Below are 25,022 nucleotides of genomic sequence, written 5' to 3'. Positions count from 1 at the left end.
TGCTCAACAAAGCGAGTGATCGATCAATTTTCCTGTTTATATTTTTAATTTCAATATAATTAATGATCAATGTGAACAATGTTATTTAATATTATATTTTTGTAATCACTTTAGCAATCGCAATAACTTGATTCTTTTCAGTAAACTTTTGTTGCGAGCAATCACGATTGAATGTCTTTAAATCGGCATCAACAATAAGGAGACTGTGCTCTTGGAGCCTCGATCGAGACGTACGCATTGACCGACAACACTACAGTAAGTAACTTACACTGCTTTGTGTGATCATTACAAGATATGTCGATTAGTGGAGTAATGAAAATAATAATACAATCGTGCATTTTTAAAATTTGGTTAATGTTTGATAAAATGGAAGCGACTTGCTTAAAACACATACTTTTATTAAAAGCAATAATTTAAGTAAACAGATTGAAAACATTTCTGATTTCGTTATTGCAATATTTTCAGGAATCAAATGTTTGATTTGAGTAATTTAAGTGAAACCCAATCATGAAAAGAATTAGTTTCGTGTTGAGACAGTTTAAAGTCAAATACAAACTTAACAAATATCACAATATTGATCAATATGGAAATAAGGGAGAATATGATGAAAAATACGAAAAACGAGTTTGATTTCGTCTTTTCTGGACTATCAAAGAGTATACCATCTCCAATTGTAACACCAACAATAGCAAATTCAATATCGGAATAGTTGAATTGACTTCCATTCAAGTTTGAATAAGATTTTCCTATTAATACTTGCAAAGGAACTTCTGCCAATAGTTTGGTTAAGGTGCGATCTGAATTGTTGTACAACATACAGTTTAACCCATTTTCATTTTCAACTGGTAATGAATCTCCATCAGCGATTCCAAGGCATAGATAATGCTCAGTTTCACAAGTTATAACATAGCTGGAAGACAATAAGTTTTAATGATATCAAGATATTTATTGCTAAAAAATTAACTAACCTTAGATTGGCTTTAGAAGCTTGAAGACGTAAACATTCATCAATGGTTGATGTATAGATTTGACCAGATTCCGTTGATTTGATGTTGAATCTATGTGAAGCTCCTTTCTTAGATTCTATGCGAAAAAAATTCCATTAATTGAGCGCATCAAATATCTAATTCCAAGAAACTTACCAAAGTAGGTAACAAATGAATCGACAATTTCAACCTTTGCCACCATATATGAGTTCAAAAAATTCAATTTGATCAAATTCATTCTTAAAAATGACACATTCAATTTATCAACGAGCCAAGTCCGGAGTACATCTTTGATGGAATAGATTTCGGCTTGCAATTCGTGAATTTTGTCTGACATCAAATGATCTGTTTATTGCAATGGAAAATATTTTTTCATTATTGACTAGAAAATAATAATTAAATATAACATATTTACTTAATAATGCAATCTCTAAACGGAGAATAACTTTATCTTTTCTGTCTTTGAAACATTGATGATAGGAATTGATCAATCGATGAAAATCGTCTTCGTTTAAATAATCTGGCGTTTCGATTAAGCATATTACTCTGACTTCAGTGAGATTGAAATTATATGAGATCTAATCAGAAAAACAACATACATGTAATTTAGTTTTGCATTTTATTAAAATTTAAATCTTATCATACCTTATTTGGGACGGATTTTGAGTAAAGGTCCATTTGAACACAGAAATCTGCGAGTCTTCCACTTTCCACTAATAATCTTGACTTAAGTTGAAAAAATTTTCTTTACTAAAACGCAGAAATCTTTTTTATTCTGAAATGAAATGAAACTTACGGCATTATCTGGCTCTAGATAGGTTTTCACAACCAAATCATACTTTACATTACCAATTGTTACATTGTGTTCTGCTACAACCCTCAGTTTCTTGCTGTATGGTTCAACCTAATTAATGTTGATAAAAATTAAATGCATTTGATTGTTTGATTGATGGATGAAACTTTTTCTCAACTCACCGGATTCTTTGGAAAATAAAGTTCATTTGCAAACGCCTTTCCATAATTTTCTGAAGCAGCATAATTGAATTCATCATCAACACTGCTTGATTCAATGGTGCACTCATTGTGACCAGATGGAATGTATTTCAAACCAAATTTACGATCATAAACAAATTCGAGGTGGAATCGTTTACCAATGATTTCGACCGAAGTAACTGAATCCAATGATGTGATAGAAAGCTATTGAAAATTCGAAAGGGAAATATTGAAGTTCAACAATAAAATAGCGTTAAATAAAGGATCAACCTTAATTTTATACATTGCCGAATATAAATGTTTTATAAAATAGCGATTTAGTGTTTGAAGTGTATTTATTTTAGTGAAATTCATTCAATTGTTTCGATTTTTTCTTGAAATATTTAATCAATATATTCTGTAAGTACAGTAACTAGTAAGTAACATTCATTAAGTTTTATTCATTCAACTCTTTTATTTACTACGCTTCATATTTGTCCAAATACTTGAATAAAACTTATGCTAACACCATTTTATTTACTAATATTAAACATAACTATTACAAATTAGACCTTTACACAAAATTAGTTTAAAGGCAAGAAAAATCACTTACCTGAGTTGTTCCATGTTCTCTATCAACTTCCAATTCGTTATATTTGGTGATTGATTCATTGAATTTGTAGTGAATGCCTTTTGTTGGCATTGATACGTTTGCTTTCACTAAAGACTCAGTTTGTTGTATAGATAAACCCAGGTTTGGATAATTGTATTTTTGATTAACAATTGTTAGAGCGCGGTTGTTACTATCACGTATTCCAAAGTATTCAGCCTGATCGGAATCTGCAAGTTATTTATGTAATGTATTATTATTTCTCTTAACTCATTTTCTTAGACAAACCTCGAAAAGTAGGCACCAGATACAAAGTACCACAAGGATAGGTTGCTGTTCGAAATCGCTGTCTTTGAATATACACCGGATCTTCACTAGTTTGACACCATATCATACGATAAGGTCCCAACAACAGAGCAGCTTTCACAATCTGAGTTAAACCTGGAGGAAATCCCTTTAAATTTTTATCCAACAAATCAGCATTTCGTCCGCACTCATTTTCTGACCAATAATTTGATAGTTATAAAAGTGTATAATAGATACACTTGCTTGTTAGTAATTATTCACTTAATATGATGAATTGTTTGGTTACTTACGAACACAGATCAATGAAATGTTTTGAGTTTTGAAATCACGAAACACTTTTATTTCAAATCCTTCCTTTTCTTGGGTTATTAATGTTACGATACTGTTTTTTTCATCACCAAATACCGACTCTTCTATTAACCAGTTCTTTTCATTTTTAACTTGCACTGAAGAATATTCCTTTATAAAATTTATCAATATGGCAATAATTAAATTCAGCTAATCAAGCGGATGCAACTTACCTTATAATTTAATTTAGCTTTTATTAAAAAATTAGTTCCAAGTTCAGATATGTCCTTGTCACCTTGTTGATAAGCTGTTTTCATGAGAGTTTAAAGAAATGGAGAAATGAATCAATTTAGTTTGCATAAAAGTTTTTGACTAAAAATTACCTTCATTCAATCTGGTTAAATCGTATAAAATTATGAATATAAACACAAAATATTTATGTGGAAACATTTTTCGTATAAACATTTTATTATAAAAATTGTTGAGATTATCACAATTGATTTATGAAACTATTGTTTATGATCTCAAAACATAAAATCTAATGTATTTACAACTTTAACAACTTTTATATATTACTCTTTGATTTTGTATAAACTCATAACTATTATAATGATGATAACGCCTTCAATTCCCATGCTTCATCTTACAACTCGTCCCTAAATTGGAGGAGCAAAGTTAAAAGTTATTTTATCTTCAACTTAGTTTGTTATTGTTGCCTTTTTGGACTACAATCCAATGATCAATCAAATCAAGGTTTAAGAGACTTATTAATTGAAGTGATGTAAGATTTTTAGGGATCACATGAAAAGTCAAACGATGAATAAGGTCTCAAAAGTTAATTTTGAAAGTGAAAGCAATTTTTAATACTTTCATTTAAATTTGTACACAATTAAAGTCTCGAGATTTGAATAAGTATTTTAAGGTTCCAATTTACACTGATGATGTTACTATCAAAACCTATTGTTTGAAATGATGAAACCAGATTTTGAAATGGACAGTCAAATGAACGAAAGTTTTCTAATCTTCTTAAAAATCTATTTTGGTCAAAAGAATGAAATGCTTAGTCTTTGAAAATTAATAGTGCGATTGACGGAGATGAGCTGATTTGAACGTTTCGTCGATATAATTTGCCCAAAATTGAAGTAAATCCAATGACTGCACAAATGGCGGCGACAATTAGTATGCGAAATACATAGTGGCCAAAATAATTTTTACTAACAACTTTCTCGTTTAACGAATCAGTAGCAATTGATGAATGGCTATCATTTTGCGATGGATCAATCACATGCAGGTCAAAGCTGAGTTTCACACTGAAAAGCTTCGTCTCATTCAGATGCTTGTATGACATTTTCAGCTCTCTTAATGGTGGCTCTTGAACAAGTTTATACAATGATTTATCCAAATTGTTGTATATAACACAGTTCGAGCCATTTTCATTTTCATCAGGCAAAGGTTGGCCAAGAGTTATTCCAATGCATCCATGGCTAATGTCGTTACAGCTGATAATTTTACTAAAAATGAATTAAATTGAATTAGAATGAAATGTGTAAAAGAATGAGCAAAAACAAGACAATCTTACCTGAAATTGAGTTTCATGGCTTCAAGTTTCAAGCAAGTTTCAATATCTGAGTAAAGAAGATTCACTAATTCTGATAGATCAAGCTTTCGATGCCTCAGTAAATCTCAACATAAAAAGACAAATAAAATTAGAAATCGGAATGAAAATGAAAAGCTTCATCAATAAACTCACCAACGATATTTGATCTTTCCATAATTACGACAGAGGCTAATAGATAGGTGCCGTCAAACTGCAATTGAACCAATTTTATCCTCAGATTAGATATTCCAAGCTTAAAACATATTAACTCCTTAAGATTTTCACCCAATTCATCGAGTTTTTCAAACAAAGTAAAAGTTTCCATTGTAGACAATTTTTCTGGAGCTAGGATTTTACCGAAAATAGATAACACAAAGCTTAGCAAAAATTGAAACGAATTGACAATTTCAGTTAAACTTACTTGAAGGTGATAATTGAAGTTTTAAAATATCAAATTTCGCATCTTTAGAAGGTGATAATAAAAGTGCTAAAACATCCATTTTTGCATCCTGAAAACCATTGTTATTGAGAGCGTAAGCTTGATGTCCAGGCTCATAATTCAATTTGGTGTAACCAGAAAAGAAGGTTTTTTGAGTTTTTACCAATCGATATTCCAATGGAGATTTCTGTTCAATAGAAATGAATTAGAATTGAAGACTTGAAAATTAACGCGTGTGAAACATACATTTTCCTTGTTATAAAATTTACGCTCAATTTGGAGATTTTGTAAGATCACGTCTGATGAGATATTTCCGGGCTTGAAATGATAAAATAGTAAATTAAGTTTTGTTCGTTTGAAACAATTCTTTCAAAATAAAGTTACCATTCTAGCCACTCTAAGAGTTGTGATCACTAAATCGTACGAAAAGTTTCCAATTTGTTTGTTTAACTCCATTTTATCCATGATTATCTTGTCTCTGTGTTGATATTTGATTGGCTGAAAGAGAATGTGAAAATGAATAAATGTTAAAGATAAAATGGCCAAAACTTACGAATAAAATTTCTTTTGTGTATCTAAAAGTCCAGGCTATCCCGAAAAACTCTTGCAAGCTTAAGCTTACAAAATTGAATGATTCATTTTGATTGCTTGATTGAATTGCACATCCATTGGTTTTTGAAGTAAACCTTGAACCAGATCCCAATTCATCTACTTGTTCATAGTTGTTTCCTTGTCTTGCATGTTTCATCCATGAAATCGGTATCACAGTATCTTTAGTTGAATTAAACTGAAGAGAAAAGAGAATTCACTGAAAACCAGAATAATAGGAACAATCGATAAAATACCTGAATATCAACTGTCGACTGATGAATATGATCCGTTAGAGTTTCATTAAATCCAACATAAAACTGTTGCCCAGTTTCTATTGCTATACTGTCTAAAATGACAAATTTTTCAATTTGCATGGTAATCACATCCGCATCACCATTGCTTAAATTAGCAATAATAATGTACTCCAATTCACTTAAGGCAACCCAAGGAGTAATAATTTTATTTTCTGCAAATTGCAAAATAAATAACATCAGAAGGGTTTCAACACAGATATTATGATTGGACTTCTCACCTGAGAATTTGTAGACCCACAATAATAACTCATTATAATTGTTGCTCACAAATTCGAGCGATCTTACGCCTTCGTAATCTTTATAGCTGTGATCTAAGAGAAATGAATAGCAACTAACCGGACCCAAAATCAACAGCTTATTGATCAATCTGATTGTTGATTTAGGTAATTGTACTCCATCCCAAGTAAAATCACGAATACTTTCCATTTCCATGGCACGATTATCTGGACATCATTGGAAGTAACTATGTAAGTAAGTTTGTTTGAACATGTTTTTAGCTTTAGTCGAACTTACCGAGGAAAACGATCCTTTTTGAAGTGTTGAGGTTGTAATGAACTTGCATCTCGATGTCACCTTTTTGTATCTTGACCACTCCATTAATAAAGGGATTGAAATAAACTGTTTCAGCCAAGTACCAAGTATTGTTTGATTCCTGAAAAAATAGAGCCATCATTTAATATTGTCTGAGTGAAAAGACATTTGTTTCTTTACCTTATGAGTTATATGGGCTTTAATCAACAAATCGTCTGAACTCATTCTGATTGCAATGGCTGATGGAGAAATAATTCATTAAACTAGTAAATCATTTGGTTTTAGGCTTACCTTGAATGTATTGAAATAGTAAAGCACTTATTACAAGTAAAATTATGATGAAATTCATTTTGTGAAACTTTTCTCCAACAAACAGTGGTTGTAATGTAAATCTTGGGAATGACTTAAACTTAAAGAAAACAAATGATGAGTTTAAGTTAGTTTAAGACAACTAGTTAATAAGAAGCAATAGTTTCTCAATAAATATTACATTGAATCAACAAAGCGTGGATCAACTTTCCTGTTTATATTTTTAATTTCAATATAATAATAATCCATTATTTATCAAGTTGAGCCAATGTTATTTGATATTATATTTTGTAATTACTTTAGAAATTGCAAAACTTGATTCTTTTCAGCAAATTTTTGTTGCGAGCAATCACAATTGAATGTCTATAAATCGGCATCAATTTGCATGAGAGAGATTATGTTCCTGGAGCTTAAATTAAGGACTATGTATTCACCGACAACCCGACAACAAGGGACTTGCACTGATTTGTGTGATCATTACAAGATATATTGATTAGTGGAGTAATCGAAATAATAATACGATCGTGTATTTTTAATGTTTGATAAATGGAAGCGATTCATTTAAAAGAAATACTTTATTAAAAGCAAAAAATTTAAGTAAACATTTCTGACTTTTTTATTACAATATTTTAAGGAATCATTGACGCTTGATTTATAATAAATAACTTGAGGAAACCCAATTATGAAGAGGACAAGTACGGAATTGATACAGTTTAGAGTCAAATGCAAACGTAATATCTATCACAATATTGATCAAAATGGAAATAAGGGAGAGTATGATGAAAGATGCGGAAGTTGAGTTTGATTTCGTCTTTTCTGGATTATTAAAGCGTATACCATCTCTAATCGTAACATCAACAACAGCAAATTCAATATCGGAATAGTTGAATCGCCTTCCATTCGAATTGGAATAAGATTTTTCAATTACTTTCAAAGGAACTTCCGCCAATAGTTTGGTTAAATTATGATCTGAACGATCTGACGGTTATCTGAATAGCATTGCAATCAGGGAGTGTAATAAACTTGCATCGCGATGTCATATTTTTGTATCTTGATTACTCCATGAATTGTGGGCTTTAAATGAACTGTTTCAGCAAAGTACCAAGTATTGTCTGATTCCTGTAAAATTGAAAAAATCATTAAATATTGTTGAGTAAAAAGAAATTTGTTTCTTTACTTCAGACTGCAGCTCAAAAGTTTGGAACCGGCATACTTTTTGATGTAGGGACCAAACTATTGAGCCGCACTTACTGAGTTATATTGGCTTTAATCAACATACGGATAGAGAAATTATTCATTAAACTGGCAAATCATTTGGATTTGAATGGAGACTTACCTTGATTAAATTGCAACAATAAAGCGAATATTAAAAGTAAAATCAGGACGAAATCCTGTGTGAAACTTTTAACCCAACAAACATTTGCTGTAATGTGAATCTTTGGAATGATGTAAACTTTAAGAAAACAAATAAACTCAAGTGATCTTTGATCATCAAAGAGTTGTTAATCTTAAGACAACTAATTAGTTTTCTGGATAAACACATTGACTCAACAAAGAGTGAAGAACTTTCCTGTTTTATTTTCAATTCCAATGTAATGAATGATCAATTTATCAATGTGAGCAATGCTATTTGATATTAATGATAATATTATATTTTTTAATTATTAATACTTTATCAATCGCAAAAACTTGCTTCTTTTCAGAAAACTTCTTGGAGCTTCAATTTAAACCTAAGTATTGACCGAATACACGACATCAAGTGACTCACACTGCTTTGTGTGATCATTACAAGATATGTTTATGCAATAAGATTTACGTATTTCTTCACAAGACACATATGCCAATAGTTTAGTCAAATTATGATCTGAATTGTTGAACAGCCCACAGTCCAATCAATTTTATTTCCATAAATAAATTTTAGTTTAAATGAGTATTTTAAGGTCACAGTTTACACTGATGATGTTATAATCTTATGAGTCTTTCAAAATTGTTAGTGAAATTGACAGAGATGAGCTGATTTGAACGTTTCGTCGATATAATTTGCCCAAAATTGAAGTAAATCCAATGACTGCACAAATGGCGGCGACAATTAGTATGAGAAATACATAGTGGCCAAAATAATTTTTACTAACAACTTTCTCGTTTAACGAATCAGTAGCAATTGATGAATGGCTATCATTTTGCGATGGATCAATCACATGCAGGTCAAAGCTGAGTTTCGCACTGAAAAGCGTTGTTTGATTTAGATGTTTGTATGACATTTTCAGTTCTCTTAATGATGGCTCTTGAACAAGTTTATACAATGATTTATCCAAATTGTTGTATACAACAGCGTTTGATCTATCTTCATTTTGCTCAGGCAAAGGCTGAACAAGAGTTATTCCAATGCATCCATGGCTAATGTTATTACAGCTGATAATTTCACTAAAAATGAATTAAATTGAATTAGAATGAAATGTGTGAATAAACTCGATCGATAACAAAATCGATTTAGAATGAAATATGTAAATAAACTATAGAATAAATGATCAAATGTCTGGCCTTAATGGGTGTACAATTAAACTTTACGATACTGCAGATAAATTAATTTTGCAAATCTTACTCTCCGGGAAATCCGGTGAGTTTTAAAATTTTCATCGATTGATTAGCAAGTAATATCACAAAAATATTTCTGTATGACTAGGTTGCTTCATACAGATATAAGTTTTATTGTGAAAGCTGAATACAATAAAGTGATTGACAATGTCAATTATGACTTGGTTGTAACAACTTACTCGAGGCCTTTCCCGTAGTTTAACTAAACTACAGGCAGAAATTCCTAATAAAGTAATTGCGAAATCCCATTCCAATTCGAATGGAAGTCAATTCAACTAATCTGATATTGAATTTGCTGTTGTTATGCTACGATTAGATATGATATACGTCCGATAGTCTAGAAAAGCCGAAAACGAACTCATTATGCGTATTTTTCAATATATTCTCCCTTATTTCCATATTGATCAATATTGTGATATGTTACAAGTTTGCATTAGACTACAAACTGTATAAACCCCGAACTCATCCTCTTCATCATTGGGTTTCACGCAAATTACTGGAATAAAGCACTCAGCGATTCATAAAAATAATGCAATAAGAGATCAGAAATATTTTCATTCTATTTAATTAAATTTTTGCTTTCAATAAAAGTATGTTTTTTGTACAAGTCGCTTCCATTTTATCAAATATGCATCAAATGTCACAAATACACTGTAATATTATTCTCCTTAATTTTCTTATAATACTTTGTAAGTCACTTGATTTCGTGTATTCGGTCAATGCATAAGCCAATTCAACTATTCCGCTACTGAATTTGCTGTTATTGATGTTACAATTGAAAAGCGAAAATCGAACTCTATTTTCATATTTTTCTTATATTTTCCATATACATCAATTATGACGAATGCATTAGGCTACAAAATGTCCCAACGCCGAACTAATTCTCTTAATGATTGGGTTTCGCTTCCATTTTATCAAACATTCATCATATTTTGAAAATACATTGTATCATTATCTTGCTTACTTCTCTAATAAACATTTATTATAATGATCACACTAAGCAGTGTAAGTCACTTGATTTCTTGTATTCGGTCAATGCATAGGTCTAAAGAAAGCTCCAAGAGCAGCCTCTTTTGGGCAAAATTATTGTTGATGCCGATTTATAGACATTCAATTGTGATTGCTCGCAACAAAAATTTGCTGAAAAGAATCAAGTTTTGCAATTGCTAAAGTAATTACAAAATCTAATATCAAATAACATTGGCTCAACTTGATAAATAATGGATTATTATTATATTGAAATTGAAATATAAACAGGAAAGTTGATCCACGCTTTGTTGATTCAATGTAATATTTATTGAGAAACTATTGCTTCTTATTAACTAGTTGTCTTAAACTAACTTAAACTCATCATTTGTTTTCTTTAAGTTTAAGTCATTCCCAAGATTTACATTACAACAACTGTTTGTTGGAGAAAAGTTTCACAAAATGAATTTCATCCTAATTTTACTTGTAATAAGTGCTTTACTGTTAAATAGTGTAGTAATAGAAACAGGGCAACGGTTTTATGTTGGATTCAATGAAACTCTAACTGATCATATTCATCAGTCAACAGTTGATATTCAGGTATTTTATCGATTGTTCCTATTATTCTGGTTTTCAGTGAATTCTCTTTTCTCTTCAGTTTAATTCAACTAAAGATACTGTGATACCAATTTCATGGATGAAGTATGCAAGACAAGGAATCAACTATGAACAAGTAGATGACTTGGGATCTGGTTCAAGCTTTACTTCAACAACAAATGGATGTGCGGTTCGATCAAGCAATCGAAATGAATCAATCAATTTTGTAAGCTTAAGCTTGCAAGAATTTTTCGGAAAAGCCTGGATTTTTAGATACGCAAACGAAATCTTATTCGTGAGTTTTTGCAGTTTCTTCCTCAACGTTTTATTCATTTTCACACTCTTTTCCAGTCAATCAAATATCAACACAGAGACCAGATAATCACGCATAAAATGGAGTTTAATAAACAAATTGGAAACTTTTCATACGATTTAGTGAGCACAACGCTCAAGGTGGCTAGAAGGGTACCTTATTTTCCTGAAAGAATCACTTTTTACATCATTTTCAAGCCTAGAAATATCTCATCAGATCTGGTCTTGCAAAATCTCCAAGTTGAACGTAAACTTTATAACAAGGAAAATGTATGTTTAGAAACTCAATTTCAGGTAAGATTGACTTGTTTCTGCTCATTTATTCACACATTTCATTTTTATTCAATTTAATTCATTTTTAGTAAAATTATCAGCTGTAATGACATTAGCCATGGATGCATTGGAATAACTCTTGTTCAGCCTTTGCCTGATGAAAAGGAAAATGGCTCAAATTGTGTTTTATACAACAATTTGGATAAAGTATTGTATAAACTTGTTCAAGAGCCATCATTAAGAGAACTGAAAATGTCATACAAACTACTGGATCAAACAACGCTTTGCAGTATCAAGCTGAGCTTTGACCCGCATCTTGTTGACTCATCGCAAAATGATATCCATTCATCGATTGAAACTGATTCGTTCAACGAGAAATTTGGTAGCAAAAATTATTTTGGCCATTATTTATTATCTCGTATTCTAACACTGCGAAGCTCAGCTTGATACTGCAAAGCGTTGTTTGATCCAGTAGTTTGTATGACATTTTCAGTTCTCTTAATGATGGCTCTTGAACAAGTTTATACAATACTTTATCCAAATTGTTGTATACAACAGCGTTTGATCTATCTTCATTTTGCTCAGGCAAAGGCTGAACAAGAGTTATTCCAATGCATCCATGGCTAATGTCATTACAGCTGATAATTTTACTAAAAATGAATTAAATTGAATAAAAATGAAATGTGTGAATAAATGAGCAGAAACAAGTCAATCTTACCTGAAATTGAGTTTCTAAACATACATTTTCCTTGTTATAAAGTTTACGTTCAACTTGGAGATTTTGCAAGACCAGATCTGATGAGATATTTCTAGGCTTGAAAATGATGTAAAAAGTGATTCTTTCAGGAAAATAAGGTACCCTTCTAGCCACCTTGAGCGTTGTGCTCACTAAATCGTATGAAAAGTTTCCAATTTGTTTATTAAACTCCATTTTATGCGTGATTATCTGGTCTCTGTGTTGATATTTGATTGACTGGAAAAGAGTGTGAAAATGAATAAAACGTTGAGGAAGAAACTGCAAAAACTCACGAATAAGATTTCGTTTGCGTATCTAAAAATCCAGGCTTTTCCGAAAAATTCTTGCAAGCTTAAGCTTACAAAATTGATTGATTCATTTCGATTGCTTGATCGAACCGCACATCCATTTGTTGTTGAAGTAAAGCTTGAACCAGATCCCAAGTCATCTACTTGTTCATAGTTGATTCCTTGTCTTGCATACTTCATCCATGAAATTGGTATCACAGTATCTTTAGTTGAATTAAACTGAAGAGAAAAGAGAATTCACTGAAAACCAGAATAATAGGAACAATCGATAAAATACCTGAATATCAACTGTTGACTGATGAATATGATCAGTTAGAGTTTCATTGAATCCAACATAAAACCGTTGCCCTGTTTCTATTACTACACTATTTAACAGTAAAGCACTTATTACAAGTAAAATTAGGATGAAATTCATTTTGTGAAACTTTTCTCCAACAAACAGTTGTTGTAATGTAAATCTTGGAAGGTTACCATATTTAAATGTTACAAAACACGAGCACAATTAAACACAATTAAATTTAATTTAATTTAAACTTTGAATTAGAATTCAATTACACTCAGAAGATTTCTTCAGCCTTTCAAATCCTGAAGTTTCAGGTTCTTTTAGGAGAGTAAACCAAAGAGCAAACAAAGAGTTCAATTTCAGTTAAGACCAAAGATTACCAATAGTCGAAACCACAAATCTGGTCAAACAGGAAAATTGTCACAAGACAGGAAACGGACTAACTGGTCACACTTTACCAAGATGAGTTAGCTTTAGCAAGCTTGAACTAATTAGACAGGAATGTTAGAAGCTTTAGAAAGCAAAGATTTATCAGGCGCCAAAACGAGTTTCCAAACTCAACCAGAATAAACTCAAACAAGAGAATTGAATTTCTAGCACCAGAATGATTAGAATCAAGAACAGTTCAGCAGCTTTCAAATCAAGCATCACTTTAAACACTTTAAAGATGTAACAATTAGAATTGAAACTCAGACTAATCAAAGCACAAATTAAGGCAAGAAAGCACAAAGGTTACAAAACCAAAGAAATTTATTAAGCATAAAATTAAATCAGAACTGAATTAAGAAAAGGACTTAGAAGTCGAAGATGAGTGAAGAATGATTAGAATCAGAACTTAACATAATCAAAATCAGTTGACAATCTAAAGACAATTAATTAAAAATTTAAATCTTCCTTATATACCCAAATTAAACGGAAGGAAAGAACAAAAGAAAAGGATAAGGAAAAGTGAAGCAAGCTTAGAAGCTTTCCTTAACAACCTTGAATCTAAGACAACAGTAAACAATTACAATGATGTCATCTTTCAGGGATTAACACAAAATTACAAACTTTAAATTTGATAAGAAAATATTGAAGCTTAGAAGCTTTTAACAAAATGAAAATTAAATTGAATTAAATTGAATTAAATATGATTAAATGATTAATTGGGATTGTTCTTGGGCATCACTACCCTTCACTATTACTACACTATTTAACAGTAAAGCACTTATTACAAGTAAAATTAGGATGAAATTCATTTTGTGAAACTTTTCTACAACAAACAGTTGTTGTAATGTAAATCTTGGGAATGACTTAAACTTAAAGAAAACAAATGATGAGTTTAAGTTAGTTTAAGACAACTAGTTAATAAGAAGCAATAGTTTCTCAATAAATATTACATTGAATCAACAAAGCGTGGATCAACTTTCCTGTTTATATTTCAATTTCAATATAATAATAATCCATTATTTATCAAGTTGAGCCAATGTTATTTGATATTAGATTTTGTAATTACTTTAGCAATTGCAAAACTTGATTCTTTTCAGCAAATTTTTGTTGCGAGCAATCACAATTGAATGTCTATAAATCGGCATCAACAATAATTTTGCTCAAAAGAGGCTGCTCTTGGAGCTTTCTTTAGACCTATGCATTGACCGAATACAAGAAATCAAGTGACTTACACTGCTTAGTGTGATCATTATAATAAATGTTTATTAGAGAAGTAAGCAAGATAATGATACAATGTATTTTCAAAATATGATGAATGTTTGATAAAATGGAAGCGAAACCCAATCATTAAGAGAATTAGTTCGGCGTTGGGACATTTTGTAGCCTAATGCATTCGTCATAATTGATGTATATGGAAAATATAAGAAAAATATGAAAATAGAGTTCGATTTTCGCTTTTCAATTGTAAAATCAATAACAGCAAATTCAGTAGCGGAATAGTTGAATTGGCTTCCATTCAAATTGAAATAAGATTTTCTTATTTCTTCCGAAGAAACATCTGCCAATAGTTTAGTTAAACTATGATCTGAATTTTTAAACAGCATACAGCTCAATCCATTTTCATCTTCATCTGGTTATAAAACTCCATCAGAAATTCCAAGGCATGGATATTGTCCAATTTGTTTCGATATTTACTCTCCATGATTTATCGTGAAAAGCCAACTGACCTTATATTGACATTATGAGTTTGAAAACGTAAACAAGCATCGATAGTCGATGTATAAATTTGACCAGATGCAGTTGATTTGATGTTGAACTAATGCGAAGCATCTTTCTTTATTTCTGTGTAAAAATAATGACAATCTGTTCATTAGAATGAAAAAATTTTCTCATTGACAATGATTTTACATCGACCATTCGAGTCTTTAAATGTGGATTGAATTTATTGTATTCAGTAGAAAGAAATTTACGACCAGCCATGATCGTAGTAATAAACTTGAAGAGAATACAGAAACAATAAGAATTTTTAATACTTTCATTTAAATTTGTTAAAAATTCAGAGTCTTTAGATTCAAATAAGTATTTTAAGGTCACAATTTATACTGATAATGTTATAATCTTATGAATCTTTCAAAACTGTCAGTGAAATTGACGGAGATGAGCTGATTCGAACGTTTCGTCGATATAATTTGCACGCAATTGCAGCGAAGCCAATGACGACGCAAACGAGGGCGACAATCAGTAAAAGATACAGTTGCCTAAACAATTTCTACAATAAATTTTCACATTGAACGAATCAGAATCAATTGGTGAATGGCTATCATTTGATTCGATTGGATGTAGGTCAAAGTTTAGTTCAGCACTGGAAAGCGTTGTTTGATTTAGATGTTTGTATGACATTTTCAGTTCTCTTAATGATGGCTCTTGAACAAGTTTATACAATACTTTATCCAAATTGTTGTATATAACAGCGTTTGATGTATCTTCATTTTGCTCAGGCAAAGGCTGATCAAGCGTTATTCCAATGCATCCGAAGCTAATGTCATTGCAGCTGATGATTTTACTAAAAATCAATAAAATTGAATTAGACGTAAAGTAGAAATAAACTTGAGAATGAATGACCAAATACAAGACGATCTTACCTGACATTGCTTTTCATGGCTTCAAGTTCCAAGCGAGTTTGTGAGTAAAGAAAATGTAAAAATCCTGATAGGTCAAGCTTTCGATAAATCAGTAAGTCTCAACATAAAAAAGACAAATAAAATGATTAATTGTGTTGAACTCGACAATAGCCTTAGCAATAAACTTACCAACGAAATTGAACCTTTCAGTAATTTTGACTGTGGCTATTAGATAAGTACTGTGAAACTGTAATCGAACCGATTTTATCCTCAGATAAGATATTCCAAGCTTGAAACATATTAAATCCTTAAGATTTTCACTCAACTCATCGAGTCTATTGAGCAGCGAATATGTTTCGATTGCAGACAAATTTTCTGGCGTAAAAAGTTTAGCGAAAAAAAAACAATTACAAAGTTCAGCAAAAATTGAAACCGAGTTGACGATTTAGTCAACTTACTTGAATATGTCAGTCGAAGGGTTAAGACATCTATTTTTTCATCTTGAAACCACTTGTTATTGAGAGTGTAAACTCGATGTTTAGGCTCATAATTCAATTTGATGTAACCATAAAAGAAGCTTTTCTGAGTTTTTATCAATTGATAATCCAATGAAGATTTCTGTTAAATGAAAATGAATTAGAACTGAAAACTTAAAATTAAATTAACTCGATCTAACATACATTTTCCTTGTTATACAGTTTACGTTCAACTTGAAGATTTTGCAAGATCAGGTCTGATGAGATATTCCCAGGCTTGAATTGCTAAAATAGTAAATTCAGTATTGGTCATTTGAAACGATTATTCCAAAAAAAGTTACCTTTCTAGCCACACTAAGAGTTGTGATCACTAAATCGTACGAGAAGTTTCCAATTTGTTTATCGAACTCTATTTTATCCATAATTAACTTGTCACTGTGTTGATATTTGATTGGCTGAAAGAGAGTATAAAAATGACTATAGTGTTGGGGATAAAATTTCAAAAACTTACGAATAAAATTTCATTTGTGTATCTGAAAGTCCAGTTCGTCCAGAAAGACTCTCGAAAGCTTAAGCTTGCAAAATTGAATGATTCATTTCGATTGGTTGATTGAATTGTATAACCATCGGTTGTTGAATTAAACCCTGAACCATATCGTAATTCATCTGCTTCATAGTCCATTTCTTGTCTTGAATACTTCAGCCATGAATTCAGTATTATGGTATCTTTAGTCAAATCAAACTGAAGAAAAAAGAAAATGACTGAAAACCAGAATAAAAGCATAAACAGAAACAATACCTGAGTATCAACTGTTGATTGATGAATATGATCAGTTAGAGTTTCATTGAATCCAACATAAAACTGTTGCCCAGCTGCTATCATAATACTATCTAAAAGGACGAATTTCTCAATTTGCATGGTAACCAAAGGACTATTGATTGAATTATAAATAGTAATGTTGTCCAATTCACTCAGGAGCACAAAAGGAGTGATACTGTCTAATAATTGAAGATAAAAAATATCAACAGAATTATCTCTATTAAGAAAAGATGATTTCACTTCTCACTATTGAATTTGTAGACCCAAGATAATAGTTGATCATCATTGTAATTGTAATAATTATATGACAGCGATCTTTGTTCTTTGTATTCATTATAATTGTAATTTAAGAGAAATAAATAGCAATTAACCGGACCCGAAATCAACAGTTCATTGATCAATCTGATTATTGATACACGTAATTGTACATTCCAAGAGAAATTACGAATACTTTCCATTTCCATGGCACGGTTTTCTGAATAGCATTGGAATCAGTGAGTTGAGTGTATACAGCATCGCAAGTAATTTTAGAGCTGGTTACGTTATCTTTTGCACATTGTTTGGTAACCAAGCATTTCGATAGTCAATTTTTTGAGATAAATTAAGCACAATCGACAACGATTCAATGCATTGACCAATGAGTTTCGGGTTGATGTTGATTGTGCTTAATTTATCTCTAAAAATTTGCTATTAAAATATGCTTAGTTACCAAACAATGTGCAAAAGATAACGTAACCAGCTCTAATTTTCACTTTCGATGCTGTATGCATGAACATGTTTGCAGCTTTAGTCAAACTTACCAAAGAAAACGATTCTTTTTGAAGTGTTGAGATTATAATGAACTTGCATCTCGATGTCACCTTTCTGTATCTTGATTACTCCATGAATAAAGGGCTTGAAATAAACTGTTTCAGCCAAATACCAAGTATTGTTTGATTCCTAAAAATAAAAAAAATCATTTAATATTGTTGAGTAAAAAGACATTTGTTTCTTTACCTCATTAGTTATATTGGCTTTAATCAACAAATCGTAAGAACTTAATTCGATTTTAGTGGCTGATAGAGAAATTATTCATTAAACTGGTAAATCATTTGGGTTGGTATGGAGACTTACCTTGATTGATTTGAAACAGTAAAGTGATTATTACAAGTGAAATTATGATGAGATTCATTTTGTAAAACTTTCAACCAACAAACAGTTGTTGTAATGTGAATCTTTGGAATGATATCAACTTAACTTAAAGAAAACAAATTAGCTCAAATGATCTTTCATGATCCAAACACAAAACGCCCTTTCCGTTGTTCATCTTAAGACATAACTATTATCAGATTTCTGAATAAACAAATGGACTCAACAAAGGGCTTGATCGATCAATTTTCCTGTTTATCTTTAAATTTTAATGATCAATTATTTATCAATGTGCACAATGTGATTTAATGTTGTATTTTGTAATTAAGCATATTAAATAACAGACTGATGATAAAATGATTTCACAATGTAACCAACTCGATTATTCTCGAAAATTTATTGCGAGTAACCATAGCTGGGTCTCTGTGAATTAACATCAATCATTTCAAGTTGAATGGTTGAATTATTAAAGCTTGAATTGAGGCATTTGGATGACACAAAGATGTGACTGCCAGTGACTGATCGCTGCAAAGTATTTTGATTGAATTGAATAATTTGAACAATTTTTTCAAAAATATCCTTTTATTAGAGCGAAAATTTGAGTTAACAGATTGGAAACATTTTTGTGCATGAATTTTATGGTTCTTGCAATATTTTTAAAAATCAGATGCTTGATTTGAATAATTTAAGCGAAACATAATCACGAAGAGAATGAGTTCGGAATTGATACAGTTTATAGCTAAATGCAAACTTGACAAATATCACAATATTGATCGATATAGAAAATACTAATAAAAGTGTGAAATTTGAGCTTGATTTCGCCTTTTCTGGACTATCAAGGCGTATACCATCTCCAATCGTAACATCAACAACAGCAAATTCAATATCAGAATAGTTGAATTGACTTCCATTCAAATTGAAATAAGATTTTTTAATCACTTCCAAAGGAACTCCTGCCAATAGTTTAGTCGAACTAAGATCTGAATTGTTGTACAACATACAGTTTAATCCATTTTCATTTTCATCAGGCAATGAGTCTCCATGAGCAATTCCAAGGCATAAATAATCTCCAGTCTTACAAGTTATAACATAACTGAAAGATAACAAATTTTGATGATATCAAGAGACTTATTTTCAAAAAATTTACTGACCTTAGATTGACTTTAGAAGCTTGTACATGTATACATTCATCAATGGTTGATGTATGAGTTTGACCAGAGCCAGTTGATTTGACGTTGAATTTATGCGAAACTCCTTTCTTTGTTTCTAAGCGAAAAACGTTTCATTAATAGATCGAAGTAATGAGTTATTAATAATTGCAAGAAACTTACCAAAGATGATAACAGATGAGTCTAATATTTCAACCTTCGCCATGATTTGTGAGTTTTCATAGCTAAATTTGATCCAGTTTATTCTCAAATATGATATATTCAATTTATCAATGAGCAAACCTCGAAGAACATCTTTGATACGATAGATTTCGGCTTGCAATTCGTTAATTTTGTCTGCTAGCAAATGATCTGTTCATTGCAATGAAAAATATTTTCTCATTACTGACTAGAAAATAATGATTAAATATGACGTATTTACTTGATAATGAAATTTTTAAACGGAGAATAACTTTGTCTTTTCTGTCTTTGAAGCATTGATTATATGAATCAATCATGCGGTGAAACTTGTCTATGTCTAAATAATCCGAAGTTTCAGTCAAGCATATTACCTTTCTTTCAGTGAGTTCGTAATCGAATGGTACCTAATAAGGAAAAGGAGATTATTTCATTTTGCGTCTCATTCCAGTTTAGATCTTATCGTACCTCATTTGAGACAGATTTCGAATAAAGGTCCATTTGAACACAGAAATCTTCGAGCCTTCCACTTTCCACTATCCATCTTGACTTGGATTCAGAGTTGATTCAGATTTTATTATTAATATTACAAAAACGCAGAAATCTTTTTTATTCTGTATGAAATGAAACTTACGGCATTATCTGGTGCTAGATAGGTTTTCACAACCAAATCATACTTTACATTACCAATTGTTACATTGTGCTTTGCTACAACCCTCAGTTTCTTGCTGTATGATTCAACCTGTTTAATGTTTATAAAAAAAGTTTATGCCTTTTTGGATTGAATGTTGCTTTTTTTAAACTCACCGGATTCCTAGGAAAATAAAGTTCATTTATAAACTCCTTTACATAGTCTTCTGAAGCTACGTAATTGAATTCATCATCAAAACTGCTTGATACAATTATGCATTCATCGTGACCAGATGGAATGTATTTCAAACCAAATTTACGGTCATAAACCATTTCGACATGGAATCGTTTGTAATTGATCTCGACCAAGGTGACTGAGTCCAATGATGTGAAATAAAGCTATTGACAATCCGAAAGTAAAAACATTAGAGTTCATTAAATATGGATTGAATTTATTTAATTCAGTGGGAAGAAATTTAAGATCAGTCATGATCGGGGGATCTGTTCGTAATATTTGTCATTACGTCGAGACAAGATTCATCGAAAGGCAAAAAAAACACTCACCTGAGTTGTTCCTGATTTTTTGTATTCAATGATTGATTCATTCAATTTGTACTGAATAACTTTTGTTGACTTTGATACGTTGACTTGTACTAAAGACTCGATTTGTGTCACGTTCAACACCAGCGTTCGAATGCTACTATCCCGTATAATAAACTCTTTAGTCCGATCTGAAAATTATTTATGTAATGCATTATTACACTCGATTCATCTTTGCAAACAAACCTTTAAAAGATGCCTCCAAATACAAAGTACCACAACGATAAGTTGTCAAATTTCCAGTATGTACCGCATTTTCACTAGTTTCACATGATATCATACGATAAGGTCCCAACAACAGTGTGGCTTTCACACTCTGAGCTGTAGATCCAGTAAATTCCTTAAAGATTTTATCCAACAAATCAGCATTTCGTCGACATAAATTTTCTGGTCAATTAGTTTACAAGGATTGAAGTTTCATTATATTACATTATAATACAAACAATTCTAGTAATTATTCACTTAATACGATAAATTTTTTGTTTACTTACGAACACAGACCAATGTAATGTTTTGAGTTTTAAAATCACGAAACACTTTTATTTGAGTTCCTTCTTTTTCATCGGTTATTAATGTTACGATCATGTTTTTTTCATCGCCAAATACTGACTCTTCTATCAACCAACTCTTATAAAGCCAATACCATGGCTTTAGTTGATCTACATTCTGATGTATACCCTTAAAATAATCAATTTGTAAGAAATTAAAGTCAGTTTATCAAGTGAGTAAAGCTTACCTTATAACTTAACTTAGCTTTCAATAAAAAATTTGGCCCTAGTCTAGATAGTTCCTTGTAACCTTGTTGATAGCCTGATTTTAAATTATATAAAATCATAAATATCCATACAAAATATTTACTTGGGAACATTTTTGCAGGTAAAAGTTTAACATAGAATACTATAATATAAGGAATATCACAATCGATCAATGTTATTGTTTATGATCTAAAAACATAAAATCTAATGAAGCCATAGCTTATAAACTCGTCAGAATTAACATGTAACTTTCCTTTAGAACGCCTTCAATTCCCATGCTTCGTTATACTACCTCTGCGCCCTCTTCATTAAATTAAAATAAGGTTTAAAATACTTATTAGTTGGACGCTGACATGATGTAAGATTGCTGAGGATCACATGAAAAGTCTAACAAGTCTAAAAGTCCAACCAACAACTTGTAAGCAATAAGATCTCGAGGGTAAGGTAGCCATACTTATCCAAATAACTTTCATAAGAGTTATTTAATTGCTGGTTTTTTCGATTACTTTTTCCATATTAATATCTGTATTTACAAGTATTATAAATGAATTTTGAGCAGCGTTTCAGTCACTGCATGACACTATTTTACTGATTTTATTTTAATGAAAAGATTATTACAGCTGATGCTGAAACTTTTGCTTCCATTATTGCCCGTTTGATTAGTAACTACAATGTTATTTTCATGCTTATTCAGATTGTCGTGATCAATACAAACAATTGTTGAAATACAGTAGGGTTATTCTTGACTTTATTCATTTCATTTCACCTTGTTACAGGAATAAGGATGCAGCTAATCATCTCGCACAAGAGTGTGAAGAGTGAATCCGAGAATTTACAATCGCAATGCAGGGCGGATGCGGTCTCCACGACCGTTTATAAATTGAAATTATACAATAATTTAAAATTGTTCAATGCAAAGATTCACCATTTTAACCAAAACGTAAGTTTACAATTTAAGTAAGTATTTTAAGGTTGCCAATTTGCACTGATAATGTTATAATCTTATGAATCTTTCAAAACTGTCAGTGAAATTGCCGAAGATGAGCTGATTCGAACGTTTCGTCGATATGATTTGCACACAAATGCAGCTAAGCCAATGACGGTGCAAACGAGGGCGACAATCAGTAAAAGAAATATATAGTTGCCAAAACAATTTTTGCAATAAATTTTCACATTGAACGAATCAGAATCAATTGGTGAATGGCTATCATTTTGCGATGAGTCAATTAGATGTAGGTCAAAGTTTAGTTCAGCACTGGAAAGCGTTGTTTGATTTAGATGTTTGTATGACATTTTCAGTTCTCTTAATGATGGCTCTTGAACTTGTTTATACAATACTTTATCCAAATTGTTGTATAAAACACAATTTGAGCCATTTTCCTTTTCATCAGGCAAAGGTTGATCAAGAGTTATTCCAATGCATCCATGGCTAATGTCATTACAGCTGATAATTTTACTAAAAATGAATTAAATTGAATAAAAATGAAATGTGTGAATGAATGAGCAGAAACAAGACAATCTTACCTGAAATTGAGTTTCTAAACATAAATTTTCCTTGTTATAAAGTTTACGTTCAACTTGGAGATTTTGCAAGACCAGATCTGATGAGATATTTCTAGGCTTGAAAATGATGTAAAAAGTGATTCTTTCAGGAAAATAAGGTACCCTTCTAGCCACCTTGAGCGTTGTGCTCACTAAATCGTATGAAAAGTTTCCAATTTGTTTATTAAACTCCATTTCATGCGTGATTATCTGGTCTCTGTGTTGATATTTGATTGACTGGAAAAGAGTGTGAAAATGAATAAAACGTTGAGGAAGAAACTGCAAAAACTCACGAATAAGATTTCGTTTGTGTATCTAAAAATCCAGGCTTTTCCGAAAAATTCTTGCAAGCTTAAGCTTACAAAATTGATTGATTCATTTCGATTGCTCGATCGAACCGCACATCCATTTGTTGTTGAAGTAAAGCTTGAACCAGATCCCAAGTCATCTACTTGTTCATAGTTGTTTCCTTGTCTTGCATACTTCATCCATGAAATTGGTATCACAGTATCTTTAGTTGAATTAAACTGAAGAGAAAAGAGAATTCACTGAAAACCAGAATAATAGGAACAATCGATAAAATACCTGAATATCAACTGTTGACTGATGAATATGATCAGTTAGAGTTTCATTGAATCCAACATAAAACCGTTGCCCTGTTTCTATTACTACTAGTGTTTCTGCAATACTATCGATTCTTCGATATAAATCGATACTTTTTTCAACGATACATATTGATTCTTACTCCGATTATATCAGTATCAGTCGATACTTCTAAACCGCTTAACTTTATGCAGATAATCACTTTTATAAGAAAGTTTAATCAAATTCTGTTTCATGCCAGCATTAATTCTCTCCAGCAGATTCGATATTAAGAGAAAAAAGAATCAAATAAAGCCTGAAAACTACGAAAAATTATGTTTTCTTAACTCTGCGCCATCACATCCAAAAATATTATGCAATTTTACTCTATTTTTCACGATATTTTACGATATTTTCCGATTTTTTAATTGATATTTTCAATACAAGTATCGAGCGATATAATCGATACTTTCCTTAAAAATATCGTTCCTTTCGATCCATACCAGAAAAGAAAATCGAGAAACACTAATTACTACACTATTTAACAGTAAAGCACTCATTACAAGTAAAATTAGGATGAAATTCATTTTGTGAAACTTTTCTCCAACAAACAGTTGTTGTAATGTAAATCTTGGGAATGACTTAAACTTAAAGAAAACAAATGATGAGTTTAAGTTAGTTTAAGACAACTAGTTAATAAGAAGCAATAGTTTCTCAATAAATATTACATTGAATCAACAAAGCGTGGATCAACTTTCCTGTTTATATTTTTAATTTCAATCTATATCTATACAATATATAAAGTCAAAACATGAAATTTTTGCGTAAAGATTGTGGCCAAACTAAAAGGATTCTAAAGAAAATTTTTTCACAGCCTGAAAGTCATGATTAAACTACATCCACGAAAAATAGTCTGAACTGTATCGGAATTCAGGTACCTGAGAAATTAGCGTTTAAACAGGGTAGGGGAAAAAATGCAGAATCCGTATCTTTTATCATTGACTTTGGGGGAAAAATTTTTTAGTTGTTCAGGTTGATGGTTTATTGTTAAATTAAAAGGATATGTAAAACCATTTTTCG

At 31.0% G+C, this 25,022-nt stretch overlaps 7 protein-coding genes and 1 long non-coding RNA gene across 9 annotated transcripts; 1 reads left to right on the top strand and 7 right to left on the bottom strand.

The window, feature by feature from the left end:
- Positions 1-381: 381 nt before the first annotated feature.
- Positions 382-3,771, bottom strand: LOC107371620 (uncharacterized). The gene is made up of 12 exons (XM_015939760.3): positions 3,546-3,771; positions 3,396-3,469; positions 3,165-3,333; positions 2,857-3,069; positions 2,572-2,798; positions 1,962-2,183; positions 1,783-1,890; positions 1,632-1,712; positions 1,402-1,564; positions 1,143-1,331; positions 969-1,083; positions 382-910 (listed from the first exon to the last, which is right to left on the bottom strand). The coding sequence occupies exons 1-12, from the start codon at positions 3,625-3,627 to the stop codon at positions 469-471; spliced, it is 2,085 nt and encodes a 694-aa protein (XP_015795246.2). The 5' UTR covers positions 3,628-3,771; the 3' UTR covers positions 382-468.
- A 232-nt stretch (positions 3,772-4,003) lies between these two features.
- LOC107371621 (uncharacterized) lies at positions 4,004-7,125 on the bottom strand. The gene is made up of 12 exons (XM_015939762.3): positions 6,926-7,125; positions 6,815-6,873; positions 6,617-6,755; positions 6,322-6,546; positions 6,044-6,255; positions 5,752-5,985; positions 5,583-5,696; positions 5,445-5,516; positions 5,181-5,385; positions 4,913-5,104; positions 4,742-4,844; positions 4,004-4,673 (listed from the first exon to the last, which is right to left on the bottom strand). Exons 1-12 carry the CDS (start codon positions 6,981-6,983, stop codon positions 4,223-4,225), a joined length of 2,064 nt encoding a protein of 687 aa, XP_015795248.2. The 5' UTR covers positions 6,984-7,125; the 3' UTR covers positions 4,004-4,222.
- A 374-nt stretch (positions 7,126-7,499) lies between these two features.
- On the bottom strand, positions 7,500-8,730 carry LOC112539975 (uncharacterized). The gene is made up of 2 exons (XR_003084009.2): positions 8,280-8,730; positions 7,500-8,062 (listed from the first exon to the last, which is right to left on the bottom strand). It is a non-coding gene; the product is annotated as an uncharacterized LOC112539975 (long non-coding RNA).
- Positions 8,731-10,831: 2,101 nt separating this feature from the next.
- LOC149094107 (uncharacterized) lies at positions 10,832-11,893 on the top strand. Its single transcript, XM_089267757.1, has 3 exons — positions 10,832-11,104; positions 11,163-11,396; positions 11,453-11,893. Exons 1-3 carry the CDS (start codon positions 10,967-10,969, stop codon positions 11,762-11,764), a joined length of 684 nt encoding a protein of 227 aa, XP_089123883.1. The 5' UTR covers positions 10,832-10,966; the 3' UTR covers positions 11,765-11,893.
- A 327-nt stretch (positions 11,894-12,220) lies between these two features.
- LOC149094106 (uncharacterized) lies at positions 12,221-13,279 on the bottom strand. The gene is made up of 3 exons (XM_089267756.1): positions 13,008-13,279; positions 12,716-12,949; positions 12,221-12,659 (listed from the first exon to the last, which is right to left on the bottom strand). The coding sequence occupies exons 1-3, from the start codon at positions 13,143-13,145 to the stop codon at positions 12,348-12,350; spliced, it is 684 nt and encodes a 227-aa protein (XP_089123882.1). The 5' UTR covers positions 13,146-13,279; the 3' UTR covers positions 12,221-12,347.
- A 2,169-nt stretch (positions 13,280-15,448) lies between these two features.
- LOC149094105 (uncharacterized) lies at positions 15,449-18,608 on the bottom strand. Its single transcript, XM_089267754.1, has 12 exons — positions 18,473-18,608; positions 18,356-18,414; positions 18,160-18,298; positions 17,607-17,834; positions 17,339-17,538; positions 17,051-17,281; positions 16,881-16,994; positions 16,744-16,824; positions 16,522-16,681; positions 16,253-16,438; positions 16,085-16,181; positions 15,449-16,005 (listed from the first exon to the last, which is right to left on the bottom strand). Exons 1-12 carry the CDS (start codon positions 18,528-18,530, stop codon positions 15,681-15,683), a joined length of 1,878 nt encoding a protein of 625 aa, XP_089123880.1. The 5' UTR covers positions 18,531-18,608; the 3' UTR covers positions 15,449-15,680.
- Positions 18,609-19,059: 451 nt separating this feature from the next.
- On the bottom strand, positions 19,060-22,009 carry LOC149094104 (uncharacterized). Its single transcript, XM_089267753.1, has 11 exons — positions 21,800-22,009; positions 21,555-21,741; positions 21,250-21,450; positions 21,028-21,194; positions 20,641-20,862; positions 20,468-20,575; positions 20,302-20,382; positions 20,078-20,240; positions 19,819-20,007; positions 19,639-19,753; positions 19,060-19,580 (listed from the first exon to the last, which is right to left on the bottom strand). The coding sequence occupies exons 1-11, from the start codon at positions 21,929-21,931 to the stop codon at positions 19,151-19,153; spliced, it is 1,995 nt and encodes a 664-aa protein (XP_089123879.1). The 5' UTR covers positions 21,932-22,009; the 3' UTR covers positions 19,060-19,150.
- Positions 22,010-22,549: 540 nt separating this feature from the next.
- On the bottom strand, positions 22,550-24,464 carry LOC107370488 (uncharacterized). Of its 2 annotated transcripts, XM_025162549.2 has the most exons (4): positions 23,946-24,464; positions 23,654-23,887; positions 23,343-23,597; positions 22,550-23,274 (listed from the first exon to the last, which is right to left on the bottom strand). In XM_025162549.2, exons 2-4 carry the CDS (start codon positions 23,846-23,848, stop codon positions 23,272-23,274), a joined length of 453 nt encoding a protein of 150 aa, XP_025018317.2. In that variant the 5' UTR covers positions 23,849-23,887; positions 23,946-24,464; the 3' UTR covers positions 22,550-23,271. The 2 variants fall into 2 exon arrangements, with proteins under 2 accessions (XP_025018317.2, XP_089123878.1); XM_089267752.1 differs by having other exon boundaries at positions 23,654-24,464.
- Positions 24,465-25,022: the final 558 nt, after the last annotated feature.

This window comes from Tetranychus urticae, chromosome 2 (assembly GCF_039701765.1).
Source record: "Tetranychus urticae isolate SD_2017Ah chromosome 2, NJAU_TeUrti_SD_1.0, whole genome shotgun sequence".
NCBI lineage: Eukaryota > Metazoa > Arthropoda > Arachnida > Trombidiformes > Tetranychidae > Tetranychus > Tetranychus urticae.
This window is presented reverse-complemented; position numbering and strand designations above follow the sequence as displayed.